This window comes from Sminthopsis crassicaudata, chromosome 4 (genome assembly GCF_048593235.1).
Source record: "Sminthopsis crassicaudata isolate SCR6 chromosome 4, ASM4859323v1, whole genome shotgun sequence".
Taxonomy (NCBI): domain Eukaryota; kingdom Metazoa; phylum Chordata; class Mammalia; order Dasyuromorphia; family Dasyuridae; genus Sminthopsis; species Sminthopsis crassicaudata.
The window spans coordinates 174,149,364-174,170,017 of record NC_133620.1 but is presented as its reverse complement, the minus strand read 5'-3'; the positions used below and the strand labels follow the sequence as shown (position 1 = coordinate 174,170,017).

At 32.9% G+C, this 20,654-nt stretch overlaps 1 protein-coding gene across 2 annotated transcripts in view; it reads left to right on the top strand.

Annotated features, from left to right (window-relative positions):
- NCOA7 (nuclear receptor coactivator 7) overlaps positions 1–20,654 on the top strand; it is a 166,234-nt gene that overhangs the window by 71,783 nt on the left and 73,797 nt on the right. For both annotated transcript variants that reach the window (XM_074309916.1, XM_074309913.1), the window contains exon 3: positions 7,552–7,793. In XM_074309916.1, coding sequence (XP_074166017.1) covers positions 7,552–7,793 — 242 coding nt within the window. The remainder of the gene's footprint in view (positions 1–7,551; positions 7,794–20,654) is intronic.

The window sequence follows — 20,654 nt, the reverse complement described above, 5'->3', positions numbered from 1 at the left end:
TCTATAACATATTAAAAACACTCTAATCTCTATCTTGCCTCAGTTTCTCTGGCATTACATTGTGATAGACATTTTATTACCAGAATACATTTAAAAGCAGTATATAGCCCTGGATATCTTGGATCCCCAATTAGTGAATTAAAGAGAGATTCCTAAGGGATCAAATAGTTTTAATTAAGGTAGTTTTAAACATTAATATTGTTTTGGGTATATTTGATTAATGGATATTTTTTAGTTGATGCAAGCATCTAAAAAAGGAGAGAAAAGTTTATTTTTGAGACTATGATGGTAATCAGAGAAAATGATAATAAAACATTTGTGTGAATACAAGCAAGCTGTTATTAGTCCTTCATTCTGATGCCATGACATGCAAGTCAATGGGTTTAAGTGAGGGAGGGCTGTACCTATTACCTGCCTCACTTTCCCCTTCAGAGCCAACTGTGTCTAATTGCAAGATACAGATTAAGAAGATTGAAAATGGCTCTGGATGAAAAGGGAGACTTTAACCTTTGTAAACTAAGGTCTTCCACACCCATTCAACACCCACACTCATTCAGTAATTAAGGCTGGATAGCAATTTAGACAAAGAATCTCCCCTTTCACCTAGTCAAAAAAATAAATAAATAAATAAATAAATAAATAAATAAATGAATGAATGAATGAATGAATGAATGAATGAATGAATAAATAAATAAATAAATGGGAGGGGAAGACCTTTGGGGTTTCTGGGCAAAGCAGAAATGATTGCTTTTTAAATTCCATCTGAGTCCATCAGGACCCAAATAATGACCAAATGAGACATGGCCTAGGACCTATTGGTGGCCAATGAAAATCAGTTAGGTTTTGGTTTAAGACCTGGTCTTTTAGAAAGTTTTCTAGCCAGTGAACCCCAAGATATCTTGAAAGGGTTCAGAGTTGCAAAAAAGGGGGGAAGTTTTTAAGAGAGAAGGATGTGAGGAAAGAGAGGAAGAAAGGAGATAGGAAAGAAGGGAGAAAGGCAGGGCTCTTCCAACTGACCAATTCCAAGCCAGATTTACTCACAGAGGTGGTTGTCCTTCATTCTGGAAGAGAAATGTGACATTAAAGAGGTGATACCATTTCATGCAAGTGAATTAGATTTAAGTGAGGGAGGGCTGTGCAAGGTCACTTGCCTCACTTTCCCCTCCATAACCATCTGTATCCAGTGGCAAGATCTAGATCAAGATGATTGGAGATGGCATAAGCAGCCTCTTATACAGATTGAATAGCACTGAAATCAGAACTCAGAATATTATTTAGAATGCAGTCTTCTTTCTGTACATTTTTTTAGCTATTCCTTTTCTTTCCTTTCCTTTTTCTTTGTTTCCTTTTTTTTCCTCCACTTTATATACATTAATATCTGTCAGCAAAGATTCTTTTCCTTCTAGCTCATTGTGCTGAATTAAGCTTTCAAAAGTACAGGAAAGTTAGTTCAGTTTTAATTATTGCTTATTGCCCCGATTCATTTCTTTTTCTTTTTGTAAAAAGGAAAAAAGCTTTAAAGACTAATATAATTTTTTTCAGCCATAAACCACTTCAACTCTTTCTTCCCTCATTTAGTTTTTGAGAAGAATTTCAGTAGGACATTGGTAGAAATGGGGAAAGAAAAATATACACACATGTGTATATGTACACACATATATGTATATACATAATTTTTTAAAAAACACTAATACAAGCTTGTGGAGTAAGTCATTTCTACTACTTCAGATATAATGAGTCAAGTCTTTAAGATATTGCTATAATCTTTCTGTAGAAGGTTATCCCTTGTAAATATACTGGAATCCCAATGTGTGGGGCAATAGTATACATAAAAAGAGACTCAGAGTCAGAAAAAGCAAAAAGGTGGTTATTACAGTCTCTCAAGAAAGGACATCTCCCATTTGACAAGGTGTTTGTCATTCAGGAATGCAAAGCATAACTTAGAAACAAACACAAGATTAAACAGCTTAAATGCATGAATGGGACTGTTTGGATGAAGTATTTCTCAGTATTGAGTCACATGTTCCATGTGTTCCAGAACTGGAACCCTGGAGAGGTCATTTGATCTTTGGAAGGATGAACTTTGAGTCCTGAGGTACAGGAAGTGATGTGACCTGTGGGAGACAGCCAACATTGGTGATCATTGGTCAAGGATGGTTATGTCTTTTTAGTCTATCCAATGAAAAGGATCTGGTCTTTTGCTTTTCAACCCTGGACAAGCTGGAAGCTGGCCAGGTTCCAGGAGCACATAGTGGAGTTAGGATGGCTCCCATGTGTGTCTGTGCTTCTCCCTGCAGGGATTAAATAAATGCTTTCTCTTTGTACCTGATGATGTTTCTGATTAGTTAATTGGGAAGGGGGTCTTGCACCCGACCTGTCCCACACATGCAGAAGGCCTCAGAGCCCCCTTTCCCCCTCCATTAGCTTTTTTCCCCTTGTTTGGGGGAGTCCCGGTTTACAGTCTAATTGCAGAAGTCTAGCTCAGGAGCAAAAGAATACAAATCAATAATAATAAACTCTTAATTTAAATTTCCCTAGAAAATTGATATACCAGCATATATAATTCAAAGCTATCATCACCTTTAAAAGAAATACTTTAATGCTAATTAAGAAGTGACAGGAAAACTGGCGGGGACAATACCTGCAACTTTTTAGCTCTATTATTATAAAGTCTCAAGTCACAATTAAAGTATAGTTTAAGGCTATATTCCCTTGAGAAGTCTTCACTCCATTAATTCTATACACAAAGATATAGTTAAAATTCTTTTATTAGCTTCCTTGTTTTAACATTCACAAAAGAAAAAAAAAAAAACCTCTCCCTTAATTACTAACAAAACTGTTAACAATTTGTCTCAGATTCACCCATTCCTCCCATCCTTGTCTCCAGTTCATTTTTTATTAATTACACATAGATCCTAGCAAGAAATAAATCTCATGGTAAAGATCTTTGAGTAGGATGTAATACTGCAATAAAATAGGGAAATGAAAGTCCAAATGAATTCTTTTTTCAGTAAGAATCATCTCAGAATCCCTATTTGCAGAAAATTGGAGGATTTATTTAGAATTTAAATGATAGCTATACCACGTGATTGTAGTTTGGGGAAAACATTTTCCTTTTACAGTTCTTTTGGAACTGTATCTTAAAAATGTCTCCCAGGTTCTTCTCTAAACAAGATATAGAGAGAATCACTGGAGATAAAATGGATTAAATTAAATTGATTAAAACTTAAGCTTCTGCACAAACAAAATAAGTATAGGCAAAATTAAAAGGGAAATAGTTGACTGTGAAAAAAATCTCTGAAGAATGTTTCTCTGACAAATGTCTGGAATTTAAGATATATAGGGAACTAATTCAAATCTGTAAGAATGAGCCATTCTCCAATATATAAATGGTCAAAAGATGTGAACAAGCAGTATCAAAGGTGAAAAAAAAAAAGCTATTATAATTGCTGTACAAAAAACTTTCCAAGTCATTAATAAGAAGAGGAACAAAGATTAAAACAATTTTGAGAACCTGTCTTAAACCCATCAGTAACTACTATTGGACAAGGAGGTTTCTCCAATATTTTAAATAATAATTGATGAATTGGTATGGGGGCTCTGAGCTTATTTGATTGAGAGTTACAATTACTTTAGGACTCAGGGATAATAAGCTTAGCTATAAGAATAAGTCAAGTAATAGACTGTGGAGTGACCCACAAATAAGATTGTTAAATTCTGTAATTCTGTTAACATCTGAAGAGTCATTTTACTAATTATGTTATAAGTAGTTAGACATTACTTAGTTATCAGAATGTAAGTAAGACTCTTGAAGGGCTCCTTTTAAAGAAAAATGTAGTTTAAAGACCTTTTAAAATATTTCCCTTCCTGGGAGGAGGAATTTTTTTGCAGTTGTGCTCATTTTTTTTTTGTTTTTTTTTGTTTTGAGTTCCAAATTTTTCTTAATATTGCTGATAAACAGGAGATGAAGATAGTTGAGGGTGAAATACCATGTTTCCTTTTAAAATAAGAGTTAACTATGGCAGAAATTAGATATGGATCCACACTTAACACCATATACCAAGATAAGATCAAAATGGGTCCATGATTTAGGCATAAAGAATGAGATCATAAATAGATTAGAGGAACAGAGAATAGTCTAATTCTCAGACCTGTGGAGGAGGAAGGAATTTATGACCAGAGGAGAACTGAGATCATTATTGATCACAAAATAGAAGATTTTGATTACATCAAACTAAAAAGTTTATGTATAAACAATACTAATGCAAACAAGATTAGAAGGGAAGTAACAAATTGGGAAAATATTTTTACAGTTAAAGGTTCTGATAAAGGTCTCATTTCCAAAATATATAGAGAACTGACCCTAATTTATAAGAAATCAAACCATTCTCCAATTGATAAATGGTCAAAGGATATGAACAAACAATTTTCATATGATGAAGTTGAAACTATTTCCACTCATATGAAAGTGTTCCAAATCACTATTGATCAGAGAAATGCAAATTAAGACAACTCTGAGATACCACTACATACCTGTCAGATTGGCTAAGATTACAGGAAAAGACAATGATGATTGTTGGAGGGGATGCAGGAAAACTGGGACACTGATGCATTGTTGGTGGAGTTCTGAATGAATTCAATCATTCTGGAGTACAATTTGGAACTATGCTCAATAAGTTATCAAACTGTGCATACCCTTTGATCCAGCATTGCTGCTGTTGGGCTTATATCCCAAAGAAATACTGAGGAGGGGAAAGGGACCTGTGTGTGCCAAAATGTTTGTGGCAGCTCTTTTCATAGTGGCTAGAACATGGAAGATGAATGGATGCCCATCAATTGGAGAATGGTTGGGTAAATTATGGTATATGAAGGTTATGGAATATTATTGCTCTGTAAGAAATGACCAGCAGGAGGAATACAGAGAGGCTTGGAGAGACTTACATCAACTGATGCTGAGTGAAATGAACAGAACCAGAAGATCGCTGTACACTTCAATGCTGTATGAAGAGATATTCTGATGGAAGTGGATATCTTCAACATAAAGAAGATCCAACTCACTTCCAGTTGATCAATGATGGACAGAAACAACTACACCCAGAGAAGGAACACTGGGAAGTGAATGTAAATTGTTAGCACTACTGTCTATCTACCCAGGTTACTTACACCTTCGGAATCTAATACTTAATGTGCAACAAGAAAGTTGGATTGTATCTAGGTTATACTGTAACCCATGTAAAATGTATGGGATTGCCTGTCATCTAGGGGAGGGAGTAGAGGGAGGGAGGGGAAAATTTGGAAAAATGAATACAAGGGATAATGTTATAAAAAAAATTACTCATGCATATATACTGTCAAAAAATTTTATAATAAAGTGACTTTGTTTTCAATAAAATAAAATAAAATAAGAGTTAACTAATTATAAAAATATCCAAATTTAACTTTAAAACTTCTCTTGAACAAATAGTTTGATATCATTGCTATTTTGCAGTTCTTTGTGAAAGTATGACTTTTTGAGGTTTGCTGATTTATGACTAAAATTTTCTGTGGAGGGAGAGAGGAACAAAAGAAGTAAAGGAATTTACCATTTTTTAGTATTTTTAGAGACCCTCTACACATATTTTAGTGATAATTCATTAAAAACATATGCCCTTGAGGCAACTTTAATTATATTGAATGCAAAGGAAGGTGGTCACTTATATATGACTTTCAGTTTGAAGTAAAAAAAAAAAAAATATTAGCATTGTTAAGTAACTAAAAATTTCAAACTAAATTGAAATAGCCTTTACTCTCTTCTTTTTCCCCTCCTAAAAAAGTAATTCTTTGAAGGGGGGAAATCCAGGTTCAATTGATATTATCCATTAAGAGTAACAAAAGTTCATAGCAAAACTAACATAATACAGTAGTGGAAATATTCTATATAACATTGTCTCTTTTTTGTAGAAAAACTTCTTCTCTGGAACTCTACTCACTGGTTTGCTTGTATCCATAGTGTCAGTGATACTAAGTTTTAATTTCAGTCTTCTATAATAATCCAGATTTTAATTTAGGGGAAAAAAAGAAAAGAAAAGTTGTTTTATTTGGGGATTTTATGTGACTCACTTAATCAAAAGTACCAAAGTAATATTTCCAAATTTGATCATTATAGAAAAGAGAAAAGTATTTATTCACTATTTCTTGAATATGATTCTTTCACAATACTCCTTTTGTCCATCCTGGAATTTTCTTTCTTTTTTTTTTTAAATAGCCAAGAATAATAATAACTGGTTTGCATTGATGGGAAGAAAGTTTATCTGATATACATTATATCCCCAAGCAACGTATTCATTTATTAGCCAGTAAAAAAAAATGATATATTGATTGCAAAATAATGAACAAAAGCAACATAATTAATTGTTGGAATTCATTGCTTTTACCTAAGGAAGTCAAAATAGTTTACAAGTACTATAAAATTTAATTTATCCTCATGTCATCACTATGAGTTGTGAAGAGACAGATTTGATCACCTCAACTTTATGAATAAAAATATTAAAACAGACTGTTGGAGTAATTTATCTTTCTCTTCAAAGCAAATCACTGGCAAATCTCAACCCAAAATTCATTGCTTATCAACTAATTCCATTCACTTGTTTCCACTTAGCACGTTTTTTCCATTAGCACACATGTGCCCAGAAGAACAAAGGAAATGTAGAAGAGGAACTGAAATACTGACTATGCCTAAATTTATGAAAAAACAACTGTCTTAATTTTTTATTCATTTAAGTTAAGTAGTCAAAGGATGTGAACAAATGTTTCTCAAAATAATTATAAACAATTATTAGTATCTATTTGAATGATTCATCAAAACAGTTTATAAGTATATACAAATCAAAACAATTTTGAAGTTTCATCTTATACTCAGCAAATTGTAAAAGACAGCAAAAGGTGAGAGTAATCAATCTTTTAAGAGCAAAGGGAGGACAAGCATTCTAGTTTGGGATATGTGAAATTATGAATTAGGCCAATCATTCTGTAAAGAAGTTTTCACTGATGTCTAACTCTTCATGATCCCATTTGGAATTTCCTTAGCAAAGCTATTGAAATGGTTTCCTATTTCTTTCCTTCTCCAGTTCACTTGGTAGATAAAAAAACTTAAAAAAAAAACCAAACACATTAATTATGAACTTATACTTTGTATAGGAAACACCTATTGTGACAATACAAAAGAGAATTTATGTATCTCTAAGCAAAAATTGTATCTTCTAGAAAAGTCTTTATCTTTCTTCAGGGCTAAAAAATGCACCCTTTCACAGAATTTTTAAAAAATAAGCTGGAAGGAGTTCAATTTTTTAGCATTATAAGAATTTAATAGTTGCAAATGGGGAAGGTAAATGTAATTAGCAGGAACATATAACTGAGAACAGCATATGAAAGGACTTCAATATATGAATTAACCGATTAAAAATAGGTTAATATATAGGTTAATTTTTCCAGAAACCTATGAAGACCAAAAAAGTAGATCAATAAAGTTGACAAAGTAGTTCTTTTCTAATGATGTTTTTCACCCCCTTCTAGGTTGAAAAAGAAAAAACAAGCCAAACAAAATGCTGAGGCAGCGTCAGCCAATTCTCGAAGCACCACAACTACTAAGACTCAGGCTGGAAAAGAAGATGCTAAAGCAGTTATTTCAGAACAAGATAATTGCAGTATTCCTGTGGAGGAGGTAGAATATTTAACCGATGAAGAGAAAAAAAAGAGAAAAAACAATCAATTAAAAGAGATTAGGCGTACAGAGCTAAAGAGATACTATAACATAGGTAAGTAATAATAATTATAATAATAATACTTTGATTTTTAAAGCAACCTTTTAAAAAAATTTTAGCTTACATATTCCTTAAAAGTTTATAATAATAAATGTCTTAGCATGGAGAACACATTAGTTGCTTTTGTTTTTCTTGTGAGAAATATGTTTATCCTAATGTCTGGAAAGGTTAACTATACTGGTAAGGGAGAAGTCCCTACCTTTGTAATCTGGGAGTTTGGTAACATCTCCCAAACTACATTTACCTACTCCAAGTGGGTGACCCTGAAATGAGTTCTTTTCATTTGTTTGACCTCTGTTTGACTTTGGAGACCAGAAAATTCACTGTAAAGAATGTCAATTCATCTTACCTAAATCTTGCTTACTCATAAGTCTGTAACTCAGGGGTAAATGGTCCTAAGTCAGATGGTTTGTTTGACCGACCCCTGTTTGGGAGCTTATAAAGAGTTCTTAATTAAAAGATTAAAATTATAAAAATTTCTTACAATTACAGATAAAAACCTACAAAGATGGGATGAATTCTTACCTAATTTTAGATGGAGGGTCAAATCTCAAGTCTATTTTGTTCTATATATTCTAGGTTCTTTGCTGACTTTCTCCATTGCAGTCCCTCAGTAGACAACTAACAAACAGATATGTATCTTAGAGTATTTGTGATAATTCATAGTTTAATCTGAGATAAAGTCGGGAATTAGAAACAGGTCAAAGAAATAGAGGAATAATATAGGAAATGCTATATTTTATAAGAACTTTCATTTTATTATCCTCAGATTTTCTATTTCTAATCTGAAACTCAGAGAATATTATATCCACCTTGGAAATGAGAAAACTAAAACAGATGTTGAAACTTTTTAGAATCAAAAAAAGATATTATGTTCATTCTAGGAAATTAAATATAATTGAATTGAATTACTACCACTGAACTGAAAAAGATCTTTGAGTGCATATCTAAAATGATCATGCCTGATTTCCAAACAAGACTATGTTTAAACCAGAGGTGCTTAATCTTTTCTAATGTGTCATGGATCCCTTTGGCAGGTTTCTGTTGAAATTTATAGGCTTTTCAGATTACTCAGAATAATATTTTAGATGCATAAAAATAAAATACATAGGATTACAAAAGAACAAATCATATTGAAATATACTTATCAAAATATTCATTTTAAAAAAGTTCATCAACCTCAGGTAAAGAATCTCTGGTCTAAGCTAACCTGGAAAGAAGGTTTCCTGTGTGACTTTCAAGTCTCTAATGGGAGAAGATTGTTCCCTTAATAACATATTCTAGTGTTATATAACTTCTATAAATATAACTGAAACCATTCTCCATCCAACTAATATTTATTAATAATCTTTTACAAGTAAAGTGCAGTACTAGGTACTGAGGAGTACAGAAAGAAAATATAACTATTCCTTTGCTTCTTTAAGAAGTTTAAAATGTTTTATGAGATATAGCATGTATATTCAAATATATACAATGGGCTATAAGAATGCTATGAGCTTCTTGAGAGCAGAGATTGTTTTTCTCTTTCCTTGTATCCTCAATGCTTACTTAGCAAAATACCATGTAGATTATAGGTTTGTTTGTTTTTTAATATACTTGTTGATTTGAAGTTCTATGAAAATTCTGAGGAGGAAAAGACAATTGGTATTTAATAAATGCTTATTGAATCAAGCTGAAATACAATTTCTGACTTGGAGGAATTGAGGAAGAATTTGTGAAAGGTAATTTTGTTCTTTGTACAACAGCAGGTAGTACAAATCCTAGCACATAATAGTGTTAAATGTAGGGTTTTTTTAATTGAACTGAATTAATTTGTATTTTGAAACTTGGGTGAGAATACAAATGGGCAAGACTGAGAAAAAGGCAAAGGAAAGTGTTCCTGGTGGGGGGGATACAGTCTTGACTATATATAGCAGGCCAGAACAGAGGTGATGAACTGGGAAATGTAAGAAAATGAAAGAAAGGAGAAGAAATGAGCTTAGAGAGAATAAGGCTAGGAAAAAGGTGAAGGAAAGGAATTTATGAAACAAAAACTTGGAAGCATGGCAATAGAGGTGTTACTTTCAAGAAGTCATTTCCTACATTTTACAATGGTGTGTAATAAGAACTAGTATGGAAATGATGGTTGTACTTATACAGGGGCAGATAGAGGAGTTAAACTACTCCTTGCTACAAAAAAACACTTTCAGACTATTACTTTGCCACAACTACTCTACCACAAAGAGATTCCTTTAAAGTTTTCATCCTCTGTATTCTGATGGAAGTGGAAATCTTCAACATAAAGAAGATCCAACTCACTTCCAGTTGATCAATGATAGACAGAAACAGCTACACCCAGAGAAGGAACACTGGGAAGTGAATGTAAATTGTTAGCACCACTGTCTATCTACCCAGGTTACTTATACCTTCGGAAGCTAATAATTAATGTGCAACAAGAAAATGGTATTTACACACATATATTGTATCTAGATTATATTGTAACACATGTAAAATGTATGGGATTGCCTGTCATCGGGGGGAGGGAGTGGAGGGAGGGAGGGGATAATTTGGAAAAATGAATTTAAAAAATGACTAAAAAATAATAATAATAAAGTAAATAAAGTTTTCATCCTCTAATTTTATCAAACTTTCTAAATTCTTGTTATCATCTGGCTACTACAGATTGCTTTCCTTATACCTTCACTGACTTTAGGGCAAGATCCTAAATGCCTTTGAATTCTTACCTTCCAGTTCATTAAAATCCTCGGCTTCCACAGGTCTCCACTTTACCTCAGACACCAAAAAAGATGACTACAATTTTTACCTAATCTAACTAATTCCCTAAAACTCTTCTTTGTCCAAAATCTCAAACTCTAAAATCACCTTTTAATCACAATTTCTTGTTCTCAAACTATTTTGTTGCTTCACTCCTAAAACCATGGTTTAAAAAAATCATAATGACTTCAGGTCATATAATCATACAGAATTTGAGTCTTAAAAGAAACCTAAGCAGGCATTTAGTCCAACCTATCCAAGAAAAGAACCCCCACATGGCAATACCCTACAAGTAGCTAGCTAGACAATACCTAAGGACCTCCAAGCTGAAGGTACCACCATCTCCCAATCACTAGAAGTTGTTTCTGACAGTAAATCTAAGTTTTTCTCCTTGCCAATTTCTCGTGTTGTTCTTCATTTTATCCTCAAGATTCAAGCGCAACACATCTAATCCCTTTTACTCATTACATTCAGATATTTAAAGACAGTTATCAGATCCCTCCTGAATCTTCTCTTCACCAAACTAAACATCTCAGATTCCTTCAACTTTTCTTTACATGATATGGACTCAAAGCCCTTCACCATCCTCTGGACGATCTCCAGCTCATTAATGGTCTGTTTAAACTGTAGCACTCTGAACTAAACACACTACTCCTGTTGTGGTCTAGAACACTATCATGCCTCCCCTCCAGGGAGCTTTGCTTCTCAATTGCCATGTGTTTTCTTTTTTGTCTGCCACTGTTGATTCACAGTGAACTCACAGTTCACTAAAACAAACTACTCTCTGACCACACCTTTTCTGGGAATTAAAATCAAGTGCACTAGCCTGTTCTTCACAGGTTTTTTTGAAAACTGGGAAAGTATTTGTTCTTTTTCTGCTATGTACCTTACTTATTCGCCATGCTTTTTCAACTATGATGATTATTCAGTAATCACATGCATAAATTCTCTAAGTAACTTAAGGAAATATTTCATCTGTGTAAGGTTTACTTGAATTCATTAAGGGCAAGTAGATTCTTTCTCTTATTATATGCTTATTTAGTAAGCAGCTGAGTGGCACAGTTGATAGAGCACTAAGCTTGAGTGAGAAAAATCTGAGTTTAATGTGGCCTCAGACATTTGCTAGCTGTGACCTTGGAAATGTCACTTTGCCACTGTCTGCCTCAGTTTCCTCATCTATAAAATCCTTACCTGTTAGAGTGAGGATAAATTGGGATAATATTTGCAAAAACTGTATAGCATAGGTCTGGCACTATATTAACTTACTGTCATCAGTTATTTCCAGTGGAAAGGTCATTCTCCTTGACAGAGAAAGTAGAAGCAAAATAAAAACTGAACAGTACTACCCTCTCTCTCAACGATCATCATCACATCTCGCCCCAGAAGTGCTTCACTTCTTATTTGAGATTCCAAATTATATAGCTTTAAAAGAACAAATCTTTTTGATGCCTTTGGTTCCCTTTGTCAGCTCCAGCTCATCCTGAATTTTAGTATATTTGATACCATTTTTATAGAATTATAGCATGCTCTTTTATTCATCCTTCATCCTCTATTATCTGCTTTTGCCTCCAGATTTTCTAAGTTGATTGATGAGTTCCCTGTGTATCTACAGTGATCTCTTCAGACAATTCCAGTTTCTCCTCTTTGTTAAAATTATTTTCTTCTTTGTTCGTAGAATTTCCCCTATACCTCCTTGATGGACCTCCTTTCCTTTGTTTGAGATCAGCTAAAGACTCCACAAGAATTTACTAAGAGCTTGGGATACAAAGACAAAACTGAAACAGTGCATCCTTTCAATGCTGGGCAGCAAGTTAGTGGTTCAGTGAAGTTAGGAAAACTCATCTTCTTGAGTTCAAATTTAGCCTCAGACATTTACCAACTGTGTGACCTCACTGAACAAGCCACTTTGCCTCAGTTTCTCATTTGTAAAATGAGCTAGAAAAGGAAATGACAAATCACTCCCTTATCTTTGCCAAGAAAATTTCAAATGGAGTCAAGAAAAGTGAGGCACAACTGGAAAATAACTGAACAAAATTCTTCTACCAAACCCTTTCTAAAGAGTTTGGACTTTTAAAAACTAGAATTCATGTCAGACTATGTCCATCTTCCCTTTCTTTTTAAGTAACATCATACTCCCAGCCATCTAGGCTGGCAGCCTAAGAGTCATCCCCAATTCTTCAGTCTTCCCACCATATCTTATTAGTTGCCACCAACCTTATCAGCATCTCTTGTATTTGCCTCCTTTTCTCCTTTGACTCTGTCACTATCCTAGTGAAAAACCCTTACTTCACAACTGAATTATTGCATTAGCCTTCTAGTTAGTCTCTCTGCTCTAAGTATCTTTCATATGTCAGTCTATCTTCTTTTTGGCTAAGTGACCTTCCTGAACCATAGGTCTGACTAAGTCACTTCCTTATTCAGTAAACTCCTGATTCCCTCTTATCTCAAGGATCAAATATAAAATTCTTTGTTAGATTTTTAAAGCAATTCATAACCCAGCCCCTTCCTACCTTTCTCTTTCTTTTTACTTTACTTCCTTTCACGTTCTCAGATAGTAGTCTCTTTTGGGTTTCTCATATACAGCTCTGGTTTCCCAACTCCATGTAATTTCACTGATTATCCTGTATACTCAGAATTCTCTCCTTCATCTCTGCTTCCTGGTTGCTCTAGCTTTCTTCAAGTCTCAGATAAAATTCTACTTTCTGCAAGAAGCCTGTTAAGGTCCCCTTAAATGCTAGTACTTTTCCTTTGAGATTACCAGCAATATGCCCTGTACATATCTTATTGTGCATAGTTTTTTTTTTTTTTTTTTTATTTTTTTTTATTATATATATATATATATTTTATAATATTATCCCTTGTATTCATTTTTCCAAATTACCCCCCCTCCCTTATTCCCTCCCCCCGACGACAGGCAATACCATACATTTTACATGTGTTACAATATAGTCTAAGTAAAATACATGTGTGTGAATATCATTTTCTTGTTATTGTGCATAGTTTTTGCACACTCTCCTTCCCATTAGAATTTTAGCTTCTTGAGAGCAACTGATATTTTTACCTGTCTTTTAGTCTTTAACACTTACTTCAATGTCTGACACTTAATAGGTGCTTAATAAATGCTTTTTGACTGATTGGCTGACCAATTTACCCCTCCCCCTAATACTAATCAATTCTGCTATTTTGGTTTGATCTCTCAGTATTGGTTTACCAGTAATATTTTCCTTTGCCATCCATCTCCCTAAATTGCTACATAGTCAGGTTAGGATTCCTAAGGTTGGTTTTGCTAGTAATGGTTCAAATCAATCTCTTATGAAATCCTGCTGCCTCCATTTTCTTATTTCACCTTCACTTCTTAGCTCCTTGCAGTTTGGCTTCCAGTTCCTCTCTCAACCTTGGATTTCTCACCTCCAGAACCTGGGTTCATATAAATTGGGGATAATAGTAGCCAGAAGGGACATCAACAAAGCATAATATATTGAGGCTAAATATGTTCTAAAGTAATTAGTTTCTCATAATTGTTCAACTTTAAAGGGGAGGGGTCAAATATTTACTAAGTACTTACTAAGTGGCTGCCACTCTGCTAAGCACTTTATAAATAAAATCATTTGATCCTTACAGCAATCCTGAGAAAGTGGTACTGTTGAGTTGAAGAAAATAAAGAGGTATAAGTGTCTGAGTCTGGATTTGGACTCAATTCTAAATGACTCCAGCACTCTATCACTGTATCACCAAGCTGCCTAATATATGTAAAGTATTTTAAGTGTTATAGTAAATGCTAGTTGTTTTATCATATTGAAATATTGTTGTTGTTGTTATCTCAGACTCTCATCTCCAACTTGAAATGTTGCATTAGCCTCTTGAATGAGCCTTCTACCTTCATTCTCTTCCCCCTCATCCAATTCATCCTTTATCCAAATTAAAAACTCTTATTACTAAAGCACAGCTCTGACTCTGCTCAAATATCTAAAATGCTTCCTGTTGCTATGGGAATAAAATTCAAACTCCTCAGCCTGATATTTTAAGCCTTCCACTATCTGTTTACCACCTACTTTTGCAGTCTTATTTTATTTTACTTTCCACATACTGGCCAGACAAACTGACCTGCTTAGGATTTTCCATATTGACATTTCACATATGTCTTAGTAAAATTTCCGGCTTCAAAGAACCATTCAGGTGAGACTTTCTTCGGCCAATCTTACTTGATCTTTCCAATGGTTAGTGTTTTCCCCTCTCAGATCTATCCCTAATGGAGTTATTTTGTATTTATCCTGTCTAAATTTTGTCATTATCTCTTTGAGTATTGTTTGTTCCCTTCTCTACCCTCTCAATAGGGACTTTTATTTTTGTCTTTGTCTATTCAGGTCAAAAGTTCATATTTAGCACATAGTAACTGGCTGTTTATTAAATCCTTACTGATCTGAATATTAAGTTCAATTTATTTTATTTTGTTCCTTCAGTAGTTTTACTATAGGATTCTTTCCAATAAAAGCTGTCGAACTTTTTTTAAAAAATTATTTTCAATTCCAAATTCTCTCTCTTCTACTCCCACTCTATCCATTGAGGAGAGAAATGTGATACCTATTATACACATATAATAGTGGTGAATAGAGGTGAAGCATTTTTCCATTATGAATCCTTTGGAATTATTGTGAATCACTGTATTGATCAGAATGGCTAAATTTTTTAATTGATGCTACAGTTTTGCTATTACTATATACAACATTCTTTTACTTCTCATTTTACTTTGTGTGACTTCATATAAATCTTCTCAGGTTCTTCTGAAACCATCCTCATTACACAAAAAGTATTGTATTACAATCATGTACCATAATATTACCATAACATGTTCAACCATTTTCTAGTTGATGATTGATTGGTTGATTTTTAAAATATGACTCAGATTTCATATAAACTTCTCAGAAACACCTTTATTGCAGAGATTGAAGTCTGCCTGTATAATTCTATTTTAAAAACTCTAAATATAACCTCACTTTATTGAAAGGTGCTACTAAGCGCAAGCATACAGGTAACCCTGGGTTACCTTAGTAAAACTGAGAAACTATCCTAAACTTAACAGTTTGCTGTGGTTTTAGTAATTGTGTGTTAGAAACTTATTTATTTCTCTAATGAACTTACTTAATGAGCCATTGCCCCCCCTTTTTTTAAGAAAGCATTATTTTTAATATCATAGATAATAGAATAATTGAATAGAAACATATAAACACACTATTAGTAACAGTTTGTATTTTTCAATTGAATTTCTGAGTCAAAAAATTGCTGATAACAAAAACATAATCTTTTTCTTTATGTACTAGTTTAATTTTAAATTAATCATTTTTGTAACTTGGCTTAATGGATAGTTTATCACAAGTCATTTAATTGTCTAGAAAAGTCATAAATACTAACCTACTGAAACAGACTTCCATGTTCTTAATAATCTTCCTTTTATATTTTACAAGATCATAAATTTCCTTTCATTTTTATAAGGAAGGTGAAGGGGAGTATGATTGCATTATACATTTTCACTTCAAACATCTTGAAGTGTTTGCATTCTTTTTTCATTGGTAATTTATTGTTTCTTTTTTCAGTTCACCTCAAATACTCTATCACTTAAAAGGTTTACAGATGTGTAATAATTTCTGGCAGAATAACATCATCTGCTCTATAAATTATCTCATTTATAATATGACAGCTTCTTAATGTAATGGAGACACTCTCCCCATAGTCAAGACAGTTTAATTTGTCAGTATCATTACTTCCTTATCAAAAAGAAATTTATTTAATATATGTAATAGATTCCACAGAGTATAATTTTCTATTCAAGTATCCCTGACAAAAGGCAGACAGGTATTTGGATGCTGTACACATTACAGGCAAATATGAAAATTCTAGATAAGGTGTTCATTTTTGGTAAGTCCCATTTTTGTTCATAGCAAAATAAAAAGCCAAAACACATAGCAGACATTTGCCTGACTGGATTGTGCTACTTTAACATTGTCTTAAGCTAATGATAGAGATTCACTTGGATATTTTGTGTAACAAATAATTGAAATTGATATAAACTACCTTGTTTTTGCAAAGCAAATTTGGTTTTAGCAAAAGCTACATATTTTCATAATTATTTTCTTTTTATTTATGCAACTTAAGAAGAAAATTTGCGTTCTTTGCGTCTGCTTGCATTTTTGTTTTTCTTCCCAGGTTATTTTTGCCTTCTTTCTAAATCCAATTTTTCTTGTGCAACAAGAGAACTGTATAAATATGTACACATATATTATATTTAAGATATACTTTAACATGTTTAATATGTATGAGACTGTCTGACATCTAGGGGAGGGGGTGGAGGGAAGGAAGGGAAAAGTTGGAACAGAAGTGATTGCAAGGGACAATGTTGAAAAATTACCCATGCATATGTTCTGTCAGTAAAAAGCTATAATAAAAAAAGATGGCCCCCCAAAAAAGAAAATTTGCATTCTTAAACCATATATTTCTTAGAGATTTCTTGTGCCTTTCAAAAACTGATTTGCTTAATTAACTTAGGCTTTATGGAAAGGAAAATAATTTATACAAACCCTCCTTCTTGGTTAATCTTACTAGATATGCCATTAGAGTTTAAGCTTAACAGTCATTACAACTGATTGCATAGATCAGACCTCAAAAGCTGACAAAAGTTATATTTTGGTATATTTGCTATGGTGCACAGAGCCTCGTCTACTGTATTCTTAATATTCTATTCCTTTTTTTTTTTTTTTTTAAATGAAGTTAGAGTGTCATTTTCAGTGTTTCTACTGTAAAAAGGTAGGACTTGTCATTTTGGACCAGTAGGTGGTGCAGTAAGCATTGTGTTTTCTTTTTTTCTTTTCTGTCGCTCTAATTATTATATATACTTCTTTCTGCACCAAGTACTTATTAGATTATGGGGCATCATTTGAAGGCTTGGTTCCTTATTGTTTTCAGGTTACTACCTTCTGAAAACAATAAGCCACGAGGAATATTTTTCTAAGCCTTCTTAATTGCAAAGTAGTGAATATAATTTTTTAAATGAAATAGTAATGTTTGGAAAAAGTTCATGGAAAAGTATTTGATTTTTTTTTCTTAAACATGTCCCCACCCCTGTTTTCTGTTGATAATTAAATGAAGTTAAACCATTTACAAAAATCATTTTTTACTGTAGCATAGTAATTTAACTGCATTAGCATTATTCCCAAATTATCAAATAAGAATATATTTTTAAATTTAAGCTACTTTAAAAATATATTTGTAACTTCTATGTTCAGACCACTGTACTGTGAAAATATAAAGATTAAATCAAATAGTCCCTATTATTTGCTAGGGAATAAACTATGAGGCAGCTAGTTGACTTACTAGATAGAATATTGTAGTTAAAGCGAAGGAGGCCCAAGTCCAGATCCTACTTTAGACTGACTAGCTTTGTGACAGTGGGCAAAACACTTAATCTCTCTCAACCTCAGTTTCCTCATCTGCTAAATAGGAGGATAATAAGTAAATACCTTACATGATTGTTGTGAGGACTGAATGAGATAATATATGTAAAGTGTTTTGCAAACTTTAAAGTTCTGTATAAATGGTAGTTATTATTTTATGTCACTATCTTTTATATGAAACTACTATTTCCCTAATAATAATTTTCTATATTCTCTTGATATCTTTAAGAGCATAGCAGTTAAGATCTTAAAATCTTTTTTAGCTTTAGATATATGAGTCTATTATTTGGATTAGTCTTTTCATACTTCATTTGTTCCAGATTTTCATTTTTTTGTTCTTTTTTATGTTCTTAATGAATATAATATAGGCATTAGAAAATAAAATGTTCACATACTTTCACCATTGAATTGCATTTGATTTTGGCAAGTCTATGGCAGTTCTCTTGTAACCTTTTCAGTTTGCTTTCCAGTAAGTGCAATTTGGTAAACATTTATTATGTACCTAAAATATGTAAGGTATCATGCTGGGGTTACAAATATTTAAAAACCAAAGTATTTACATTCTAATGAGAAGAAGAATTTACATTCTCTAATGAAAGTAATCTATATACACAGATAAGTATAATATAAATGTGCAGAGAAAATCTAAAGTGCAGAGGTTTTATAGGAAAATTTGAAGAGCTAGAGATTTCCTGTTGGTGGGAATGAGGCAAAACTTTACACAGGAGATAGAGCCTAAATGCAGCCTTAAAAGAAGAGAATTCTTAATGACCTTGAGGACTGAGTGAATTCATGGAATGAGGTATTCTCTTCAAAGCAGGAAATGGCATGTTGAGTTGGAAGAAGTAGTATAGTTTGGCTTTGTGGTTTAGTAAATAAAAGGAAATGTAGTGAAATGAGGCAGGAAAGGTGGATTGGAGTAGATTGTTGGAGGCTTTAAATACAGATTAAGAAGTTTTTGGTTGTTGTTAGGTGTTTGTTCTTGTTGTTGTTATTTTACCCTAGAGGCAAAAGGGAGCCAGCCACTATTATTATGTTATTTAATTTAATTAGAATTATGTCATAAAACTATTTACTGGAAAGAATACATTCTTAGTTATTATATTATTCATCAGCACTTCTTTTCCTAATAAATTGGAAGAATCATATACATATAAATAGAGCTGCAACAGAAAGGAGAGGGGATTTTAGAATATCATTGATTTGGAATAGTACACACAGTTCCAATTGCTAGTCTTTCAGAACTACTTTTCCCTCTGATTCAGAAATTTTACTGTTAAAAGATATTGTTAAAGAGAAACTGACTGGCTACTCTGATGAAGTATCTTTTTTTTTTTTTTTTTTTTTTTTTTTTTTTTTAAGATTTGGTTGGAAATCCCAAACCCAAATATTTTATTCCATGTTGTTTGAAGCTTGGAAAATTCAAAACAAGGCAACCTCTATTAGAAACTTGCAAAAAGAATTGTAATTGCCACTATTCAAGGTCTTTTCTCAGAATTCTACAAGTAGCCTTGAAAGATGGGGAATATTAAAAAATGTGTTTGTTTTTTTTTTTTAATTATATATATATATATATATTTTATAATATTATCCCTTGTATTCATTTTTCCAAATTACCCCCCCTCCCTCTATTCCCTCCCCCCGACGACAGGCAATACCATACATTTTACATGTGTTACAATATAGTCTAGATACAATACATGTGTGTGAATATCATTTTCTTGTTGCACAATAAACATTAGAATCCGAAGGTACATGCAACCTGGGCAGACAGATATTGGTGCTAACAATTTTCATTCCCCTCCCAGTGTTTCTTCTCTGGGTGTAGCTACCTCTGTCCATCTGATGAAGTATCTTAAAGAACATGTTTTAGACAGTTCTGGAGGTTAGGGGCTCAATTTAATCCCTCCCAGAGCTGATTAGGCATTGGAAAGTTCATTCAGTTCATTAGATCACTAAATGGAATATCAGTTTACTAATTTACAGTAAATGATATAACTTCCAGATTATTATGTCAGCCATTCATTTTTTCAATGAAAATTTCTTAAATATCTATTATTTGCTAGGTACTATGGATATAAAAATAAGTGCAAACATCCCTGGCTTCAAGTAGCTTTTATTTTATTGGAGAAAGAAGATACACAAAGATAGATAAATAAAACATATATATATAACATGAATATTCTAGCCTTCTCAGAATCAGGGAAGTTATATTTGCCCACTCAAATTTCCAGAAAATTCAGAAAGGAGTTTTTTCTACCTCCATAGACTGTTGTTACCTCTCCCCTTCCCATTACTATCAGTAGGATCCTGTGCCTAGCCTTCAGATTCATTTAACCAATTAACATTAATAGTTTTTACAAAAAGATGTTTACTTTAGAGATATAGCAAAAATAAACATTTCTCCCAGTTCCTTGGGGCATACTCTTTCTCATATCATGTAAAGGAGGTATAGCACTGTTCAGTTCTCACATAGGGTAGGTTTCACCAAATTTATGTTCAGATGTACCATCACTGCCCAATGAGTCCAAGTTTTAGTTACGGTTGAGTTGGTTTCAAAGGTCATCAAAGGTTTCTCTTTGTTTCTTGGGGCATTAATATTTTACAATACCTACACTAAGTTTTTATTGCTGTATTACAGAGGCTTGTTTTCCTA